The sequence below is a fragment of the Microcebus murinus genome, chromosome 21 (genome assembly GCF_040939455.1).
Source record: "Microcebus murinus isolate Inina chromosome 21, M.murinus_Inina_mat1.0, whole genome shotgun sequence".
NCBI lineage: Eukaryota > Metazoa > Chordata > Mammalia > Primates > Cheirogaleidae > Microcebus > Microcebus murinus.
This window is the reverse complement of record NC_134124.1, coordinates 8,553,635-8,563,079: the sequence shown is the minus strand read 5'-3', so window position 1 is coordinate 8,563,079 and position 9,445 is coordinate 8,553,635. Positions and strand designations below refer to the sequence as shown.

The window sequence follows — 9,445 nt, the reverse complement described above, 5'->3', positions numbered from 1 at the left end:
AAAGACTTACAGTAAACCCCGCAGGCTCTTCCCCAGGGGTAAGGGCGATCTTGGGGTTCTTGCCTCCAGCGTCCACCCTGTGGTTTGTGAGCCACCCAGGAGGCTGCGGTGCACTAGGCCGCCTGCTAGCGTTTCCAGCTTTCACCTGAGGGTCCGAGGCCCCGCGGCGCACGTGCAATGGATACCTCCACCCCCTTGGAAGGCGGGGTCGTGCTCAGAGCCAATGAGAGCTTGCGGGGTGGAGGGGTAGGGAAGCTTCCAGAGGCCGATGGGGAGAAAGTTATAAAGAGGGTACAAGGGAGCACGCAGGAGACCATGCAGTCCAAACGGGAGTGTGAGGTAAGTGGGGGCCACGAGAGGGCCAAAGAGCCCCACCTGCGCGGAGGAGAGGGGTGCGGCGGCTACAAGGACCTCCACATCACAAGCGAGGTGGGATGCGATCCTGCGTTCCAACCCGCCTTTTCCCTCGCAGCTATGGTGCGAGAGGGTGAATCCAGAGAACAAGGCGGCGCTGGAAGCGTGGGTCAGGGAGACGGGCATCCGCCTGGTGCAGGTGAACGGGCAGAGGAAGTATGGCGGGCCACCCCCAGGTACGGTAGCCCCAGCCCCTACGCCTGCCACGCTAGGGCGGCCTCGAGAGCCCAGAACAGCCCCCTTTGGGGGAGGGGCCTGCCCAGGTCTGCCACAGTCCGAAACCCCAAACTACCCGGATTTATAACCCCAGGCAGATGAGGAAATATGTATCTGGCACCCCATACACCCGCCCCATCGAGGAAGGGAGCTTAAAGTACACTCTGGGCTAGTCCCATGGTTAGCTCAATCACCTAATTATGCCACCGACCTGCGGTACGGCGTTGTACCCATTTCACAGACGTTTGTTCACATTGCCCCCTCCCCGCGCTGGATCCATGGGCTCCGAATTCGGAACCATCCCGGTGGATGACGGTGTCCCTCCACACCCCCTTCTCCCAGGCTGGGTGGGCAGCCCGCCGCCGGCCGGGTCGGAGGTGTTTATCGGACGGCTGCCCCAGGACGTGTACGAGCACCAGCTGATCCCACTGTTCCAGCGCGTGGGCCGCCTCTACGAGTTCCGCCTGATGATGACCTTCAGTGGCCTGAACCGCGGCTTCGCGTATGCCCGCTACAGCTCGCGGCGTGGCGCGCAGGCTGCCATCGCCACGCTGCACAACCACCCGCTGCGGCCGTCCTGCCCGCTGCTCGTGTGCCGCAGCACGGAGAAGTGCGAGCTGAGCGTGGACGGGCTGCCGCCCAGTCTGAGCCGCCGCGCGCTGCTGCTCGCGCTGCAGCCGCTGGGTCCTGGCCTGCAGGAGGCGCGGCTGCTGCCCAGCCCCGGGCCGGCGCCCGCGCAGATCGCGCTGCTCAAATTCAGCTCGCACCGCGCGGCCGCCATGGCCAAAAAGGCCCTGGTGGAAGGTAGGGGGGTGCAAGCTGCGGGGGCGGCTGGTAGGGGGCCAAACGCGTTCTGCCAGGCACTTTATACGTAGCGGATTAAGTAATCTTTAGTCAAGCATGTCTGAGTTTGCAACCTTTCCCTACTTGATCTCAGACTTTCTAAATGTCCAATGGTGCTCCTACCACCACCGTTTATCTCAATTTAGAACACTTCCTGTGCATTATTATCTCCTGACTTAAACCTCAATATCACAAAGAGAAATCATCCTCTCTTTAGAAATGAGGAAACTGTTTTAGGAGAAATTGACTTGCCCAAGAAATCCAAATGAGTCTGCCTTTTATCTAGTATAGAACCTGTTTCTTCAGTGTAGTGAGAACTGAATTAACATAATGGGCATGTGGTACTTAGCTTTTAATTTCCTGATGCAAGCATTTGCAGTATAGATTAGCTATTATAATGCTTATGAGGTAGACAAAGCCCACAGCAACCAATTGGCTAGGAAACAGGTAGTAGCAGTATTATACCCCCTTTACAGTTAAAGATAATGGATCCTGGAGAAGGCTTTATTGTCTTCTTACCCAAGGTCACACTACCAGGAAATGGGGAGAATGCAAATTAAACAAAGGCCTACTCCTAAGGGCTCACAGTCTGGAGGCCTGGGCCCACCAGGCTTTGACCTGCCCTCATCTCTTGTCTTTTTCTTGCAGGGCAGTCACACCTCTGTGGAGAGCAGGTGACTGTGGAGTGGCTGAAGCCAGACCTGAAGCAGCGACTGCGCCAACAGCTTGTGGGTCCCTCCCTGAGGTGCCTACAACCAGAGGGCAGCCGATTGTCCCTGGCCAGGGACAAGCTAGGGTCCCAAGGGGCTCGGGCTGCCTTACAGTTGTTGTGCCAACAAATGAGGCTGGGTAGCCCAGTGTTCCTCACCAAGTGTTTGGGCACAGGACCTGCTGGCTGGCACCGCTTCTGGTACCAGGTGGTGATTCCTGGGCATCCAGTGCCCTTCAGTGGCCTTATCTGGGTTGTGCTGGCCCCAGATGGGCAGGATGGGCACGAGGTGGCTAAGGATGCTGTGTCCGCACAGCTGCTGGAGGCACTGAGTGAGTCTGGGTCCAGCCTCTTGTGGTCCACTGGGGCTGAGGCAGGTGCCATTGTTAAGCAGTGACCTCATTCTCTCTCCACAGGCAGCCTGAATGGGCAGGCAGAGCCTGTGTCAGTTCTCAGCCCAGCAGGCCTGGGCCACCACTATCTGACCCCAAGGGGAGGAGGGGCATGGACTCTGTCCCAGGCCTGACATATCCTCCCTGTTGGGGCAGGGCCCCATGGCACCTGGGGTTAGCTCAGGTTTGGTTTAAGTTGTGGTGAGGGGCCTTGCCCTCAGTCTTCTCTTACTCAGGATCTAACCTGACCCTTTGGTCTTCCTTGGCTATTCCCATGTGACATGCATCCATCTTACCCCCCTTTCACCCCCCCCCTCCAAACTTAGCATGAATCTTTGTTATATTTTTAATTTGTCCTCTGTTGGTTTTTATTTGGGGGAAGCAGCTGAGCCAAAGGGTCAGAAATTCTGCCCTTTGTCCCTACCACTGGCATTCTGGTTTTGGCTTATGTATAGTTTTGAGTTTTTCTATGCTGGTTGTATTTATATTAAACCCCTGGTTAGTATACACTTGTGTCTGTGCTGTCTTGCCCCAGCTTAGGGTTTGTCTCGCATGCTAGAGTAAATAGCTGCTAAGGGCAAGTACCTCCCTAACATCAGTGTCCTGGGTATATCATCTTATGCTGCATAATAGGGTATTATAAATTCATTATCTTCTCTGGGTCCAGCCCAACAAGCAAGACTCTTGTTCAGTAAAGACCTGTTCTAAGATTCAGTTCATTTCCTCAGTCACTGTCATCCTCACTGTCCTCTTCCTCCCGAGCCACAGAGTCCTCTTCTTCCTTCAGTCCTGCGAAGAAGTCATCAGTGCTCCAGGCTTTGCTACTCAGTGCCCGTAGTGATCCTCCCTTTTTTTTGCGCCGACGGTAGTCATCCACCACCACAGCTCGCAGCTGGGCCAAGTCCCAAAACTTGAGGCGCTGGTCATGGCCACTGCTGGCCAGGAAGCGGCCACAGTGGGAAAGGGCCAGCTCTTCCACAGGCTCCCCAGCATGCTGGCCCACACTGCCCACCACTCGGTTTGGCAAGATGTTCACAGCCCTGGCAGGGAAAGAACAGTGTTGGATATTGGCTAGCTGGGCCCCTACCCCTGCTGTGACCTGAGGGCTGTCCTGGCTTCCCTCACCTGATGACTCCATCAGTGGAGCCAGTGCATAGCAGACTCTCTGTGACTGGAACCATGCAGTCAATGGACTCAGCTCTCAGGGCAAAGCGGTCACTTGTGGCCCCAAAGCCGTTCCAGTTGAAGAGGTAGATAGTACCTTCACTGGAGCCACAGGCCACCTTCTTCCCACACTGTAGGGAAGTGAGACAAACCATGTCTGTGGAGCTGCCCTAGACACAGCCCCAAGCACACATATCCCCACCACCCCCATGCCCAGCTGTACTTTCATGAGGGTGACAGAGGTCAGGTCCCCAGACTGAGGCTCTGAGAGCAGCTCGAACCGGCGTCTCTTGATGTTGAAGACACCAAGGCAGCCATCCCCACTACAGAGAACAGAGGAGCAGGCTTAGCCCAGAGTTCTCTTAGGAAGACATTTAACACAGGGAGAGGAAGGAAGGCAGCTTTGAGGTTGTACCTGGCTGTGAGTAGCAGCTTCTTGGCTGGATCCAGAGCCATGTCTGCGATGTACTCCTCATGCTGGCGCATATCCATTAAGGGGGCCTCCTTCCGCTGGTCCCAGAGACGGACACAACCTGCATCGTCCCCAGTGGCCAAAACATTCTCATCCACCAGCAAGAGACTGTTGATGGGGGCACTGGAAACAGGGAACTTCTCAGAGCATTTTTGTCCTAGTGGGGACTTCCCAGTACTTACTCCAACCCCCAATGCACATACATATAATTGGTTCCTCTTACCCATGAGCCTTGGAAATACGTCTTTCTAGTTGACCCTGCTCCACATCTAGAACGTGGATGGCTTTGTCCTTGGAGACAGTAACAAGTTCTGGGGAAAAGGTGCCCAGGTCATGATGCTGCTCACTGTTCCCTTCCCACCACCACATGGCTGCCTTACCCAGTACTCACTCTGCCCGTCTTCAGAGAAGACCACAGCTCGGCAGGACTTGAGATGGTGACCTGATGACCAGAGCTCCTTGGTTTCTCCCTCTTGGCAAGAGTAGGAAAAGCTAGGGAAAGAGGAAGGAGGGTGAATGACCCCACACCTCACCTGGGAGGCATGGAGTGCAGAGACCAACATTCCCACCTACCTAGGAGTTTCAGCTTACGTACCTCCAATCCCAAAAAGCTTACCATCCCATTTTTCCATTTTCAATGAGTTTCAAATGTTAGACTTGTTTTCATTCAACATACTTTAAGGTACATTTGCTCAAAACCTCTTTTTGACCTCACCCCAACCCTTTTCATCATCTTTGAAAACCCCAGCCTGCATAAAGATTGGGTTTGATTGAAGTACTGTGGAGGAAATATTTGAATCAAGGACAGAAAACAAGTCCCCAAAGTTGGGAATGTAAAAATCAGTAAGGCAGAGTGAGCTCTTGTACTTCAGGTCTGCATGAACTAGAGAAAGCTATAATTAATTACTGCATGTTGAGACTACATGCTGATAAAGAGGTAGGATCAAAATGGAGATGGAGCAGAGAGGCAGCAGCCTATAAACTCAACTTTGAGGCAAGTACCTATCCGGAGAATATCCCCAGTGCCTCCCTCAGAGCAGATCCTCAAAAAGGGCAGAATGAATATATATTTAATTGCCAGTGAGTTCCAAGTGGGCAGAACTAAGTCTGCTCATTGTTTTCTCTGCCCCAGTGCCTAGCATTAAAAAGTTGCTTAATAAACATTACCAGATTGAATGAATACTTGGGTAGGGAGAAGAGAGTTCTGGAAAGCTAACTAAATGACATTTGAGTTAGATCATGAAAAATAAGAGAAAAAAAGGCAGATACTGGAGGGAGATGTCCATGTCCCTTCTAGGGCAGAAATAGGAAATGAGGAGGGTTCAAGTGGCTGGAAAGATGGACTAGACTGGGCTTCAGACCATGTGGGCCAAGCAGATATCTGTTGGAATTTAATTTGGGAAAAGAAACCTTTTCAGAATGGTCATGGGAGAAGTCAGAGGACCACCAGGAGGTAGTGGCTGAAGGAGGGGAATGGGCCAGAACCAAGGGATCCCCTCCAGAACCTTTTCTGAGACAAACTGAAGCAGTGAAGGTGTGGGGGATGTGAAGAAAGGTGGAGGTCTAGGGTAACTCCCAAGTATCTGGCATTGTAAATGTGGATGGTAGTAGAAGGAAACCTATATTTGTTGAACAACTGCTCAGGTGCTATACTGAACACTTGTCCCTTCGGCAAGGTAGGTGGTATTATTCCCGTTTCCAAAGATACAAAGGAAAATACAGACGTTAATTTGCCCAAGGCAAGCTAATGAGGGATTGAGGTTTAAATTCATTAAGTAAATCTGATAAACACAACTCTCCTGGTTAAAACCTTCAATGTCTTTCCACTGCTTCTAACCTGAGTCTTTTGTTCAAAATCAAACACATATTGAGCACCTACCCTCAACAAGAGGCAGGAAATAACATACAAAATAAAATGGACTACAGATCATACCCAGGTTTTTCAAATTCCAGTCACATGACCCATTAATGAGCTCAATCCAAATTTTGTGTGCACACAATAACAATAGAATAAAATACACCAGAAATTATCAGAGAGCATCACATATAATGTAAAAGGTATTTTTCTGTGGTGCAAGGTCAAAAAGGTTTGAAAAACATTACTTAAAGACATTCAAATAATTGCACATAAAAAAAAAAAAAGAAAAATACACCAGCTAGAGCTGTATTAAAAAGAAAAAAATAAATAAAAAAAGAAAAAAAAAGAAAAACAAATAATTGCACAAATGTATGTATGCTTACAACCCGTTATAAAATTTATGAGGGAAAGGTACCATGCCACTGGTGCCATGGCATCATCTAACAGGTAACCCTGTTTAGTTCTGGGCACGGAGGAAGAGGGAAGAGATTCTGAGAATTCAGGAATAGTAGAAACAAAGGGAAAGGAGTTTTCCAGACAGAAAGAGTATCATGTGCAAAGGAGCAACGGCTTCAAAATATGGGGTGTTTTTTGTTTTTGTTTTGAGGGGGAGTCTCAGACAGAGACTCGCTCTGGCATCATCCTAGTTCACAGCAACCTCAAACTCCTGGGCTCAAGCAATCCGATCCCCTGGCCTCAGACTCCCAAGTAGCCGGGACTACAGGCAGGCACCACTACACCTGGCTAGTTTTTCTATTTCTAATAGAGAAGGGTCTCCTTTTGCTTAGGCTGGTCGTGAATGCCAAGATATGTTTTTAAAAGTATGGATGAATGAGCACAGAAAGCAAAAGGGCAGATAAGGGACAGATGATCAGGGCCTTGAAAGCTGGATTAAGAAGTCTGCACTAGGCAGGGCATGGTGGCTCACACCTGTAATCCTAGCACTCTGGGAGGCCGAGGCGGGCAGATCGTTTGAGCTCAGGAGTTGGAGACCAACCTGAGCAACAGCAAGACCCCGTCTCTACTAAAAAAAAAAAAAAAAGAAATTAGCTGGACAACTAAAAATGTATATATAAAAAATTAGCCAGGGATAGTGGCACATGCCTTTAGTCCCAGCTACTCAGGAGGCTGAGGCAGTAGGATTGCTTGAGCCAGGAGCCTGAGGTTGCTGTTAGCTAGGTTGACAGCACCGTACTCTAGCCTGGGCAACAGTGAGACTCTGTCACGGAAAAAAAAAAAAAAAGAAGTTTGCACTAAATCCTAAAAGCAGACCACTGAAGCGTTTTAATCAAGGGAGTGACCGGTCGGATTTGTTTTTTTGAAAGATCAATTAAATACAAGGGGCAAGGAGCCCCTTGCTTGCTCTGGATAACAATCCAGTGGGAAATAAGGCCTTAGACTTAGACGCCTTCCTGTCCTGCTATGGTCTCTGGGCTCCGTCACGACATTCCAGCTACTTTGTCCTCCTTTCAGTTCTTTCAACGGATTTGTGCGTTAGCTAGTTTAAAGCCTAATGTTATTGAATAAATCGGACCGTATCAGTCTTGAAATATTTGTCTCCCTGTAACTTTCTCTCCTCCCTCCTGTTCCTAGCTCCATCCCTGGACAGACCTTTCAGACCCGGTGATCCAGGCCCTGCCCCACACTCACACGAACACGTCCCCGTCCACGTCCCCTGCAGCCAGTAAGTCGCGTGCCGGATGGAACGCCAGCCCACTGGCCGGCGCTTCCAGCACGATGTCTTCCGGGGTGTCCCGGATGCGGGCCGGGGATTCCATGGAGTCAGGGTCCTCCTCCTCGCTTCCATCTTCGGCGGGCATCTCCTCACACGCACGCTCCATGCTTAGAAAGATTCTGAGCCACACTGCGGGAGGACAAACTCAGGGCACAGCTTCCGCCTCAGGGGCGGGACCGGAAGTGTCGCCGCTGCGCTCTGCGCCAGCAGGGGAGGCGTGCGGGCGCTGCCAGCGTGGGCGGAGCCGACAGAAGACGCCGCGCCCCCAAGGTCCGCCAATTCCTCGTCTTGCTGTGGCCAGGACTAGGGCTAGCTAGAGGGTCAGTCCCCTCCCTCCCTCGACACTATACGTAAAATTGGAAACTGCGTTTAAGTCCTTTCCCCTCATCCTGCTCCATCCTAACAGATTTAATACCCTCGGGATAAGAGAGAGAGGGACGCTAGTCGTTGTGGCTTGGTGAACCCAAAATCGAGTAAAGCGACAGTCCGAGAGGGCGGTCATAAAGCAGCAAAAGCTACCAGAAGATAACACACGGGAGTCACGGACAGCAGGCAGCCCGCGCACACGCTCAAGCTGGGCGGCCCACACCTAACATCTTCGTGGTCAAAAGAACAGCGTTCTATGCGGTTTCCTAGTGAGTTAAGACCTCAGTGAGTTGGACCAGTAATGCTCAGAGCTACCAAGGAATCGCTGAAGAGGAAAGTGGGCACGACAGCTGAAGTTCTGGACAGCAGTTACCAAAGGCTTCACAAAGATGGGAGGGCCGTGCATGCTGGGGCAGATGAGAAGGAGCAGGTGCTCTTGTGGCTGAAGAGAACCCACTGACAACTCTGTGGTACTAAGCTTTCTAAACCATCTTACATGCTGATGCCCAAAACCCCTAAAGAGAAGCGAAAGAAGTGAGGTTAAGGACCTCAAAGAGGTGGTATGTCCTGTTCACTGCGTAACTGGAAAAGTTACTGTGTGGTATTGAGTGTCCTTGTCACCACGTGCCCAACCAGAAAGTCTTGGTCACTTCTATGAGGCTTTGTGGTACTTGGAGAAACTGAATCTCAAACCAACAGTCAACCAGCAGATCTTGCTTTTAGTGACCCTCCGGGCATCATCTTCATCTGAGCCATGTCTCCATGACCTTTTTCCTAATTAGGACTGCTGTCTGTCTACAACCACGAGACCACGGTGTCATTTGTCTAGAATCAGCCATTTTAGATGCTGCTAAAGATGGGGCCCAATTTCAACCTCCTAAGTGCCACACACAAAGCTTCATCAAAAAGCCCTGTCAGGCCGGGCGCTGTGGCTCACGCCTGTAATCCTAGCTCTTGGGAGGCCGAGGCGGGCGGATTGCTCAAGGTCAGGAGTTCAAAACCAGCCTGAGCAAGAGCGAGACCCCGTCTCTACTATAAATAGAAAGAAATTAATTGGCCAACTGATATATATATAAAAAATTAGCCGGGCATGGTGGCACATGCCTGTAGTCCCAGCTACTCGGGAGGCTGAGGCAGAAGGATCACTCAAGCCCAGGAGTTTGAGGTTGCTGTGAGCTAGGCTGACGCCACGGCACTCACTCTAGCCTGGACAACAAAGTGAGACTTTGTCTCAAAAAAAAAAAAAAAAAAAAGCCCTGTCAGGCGGGGCACGGTG

At 51.2% G+C, this 9,445-nt stretch overlaps 2 protein-coding genes across 2 annotated transcripts; one reads left to right on the top strand and one right to left on the bottom strand.

Moving 5' to 3' along the window:
* Positions 1–33: 33 nt before the first annotated feature.
* Positions 34–2,579, top strand: DND1 (DND microRNA-mediated repression inhibitor 1). The gene is made up of 4 exons (XM_012748948.3): positions 34–339; positions 473–590; positions 973–1,434; positions 2,122–2,579. The coding sequence occupies exons 1-4, from the start codon at positions 178–180 to the stop codon at positions 2,577–2,579; spliced, it is 1,200 nt and encodes a 399-aa protein (XP_012604402.1). The 5' UTR covers positions 34–177.
* Positions 2,580–2,906: 327 nt separating this feature from the next.
* On the bottom strand, positions 2,907–8,006 carry WDR55 (WD repeat domain 55). The gene is made up of 7 exons (XM_012748950.2): positions 7,719–8,006; positions 4,602–4,702; positions 4,434–4,521; positions 4,154–4,333; positions 3,962–4,061; positions 3,700–3,869; positions 2,907–3,614 (listed from the first exon to the last, which is right to left on the bottom strand). The coding sequence occupies exons 1-7, from the start codon at positions 7,907–7,909 to the stop codon at positions 3,299–3,301; spliced, it is 1,146 nt and encodes a 381-aa protein (XP_012604404.1). The 5' UTR covers positions 7,910–8,006; the 3' UTR covers positions 2,907–3,298.
* Between the last annotated feature and the right edge of the window lie 1,439 nt (positions 8,007–9,445).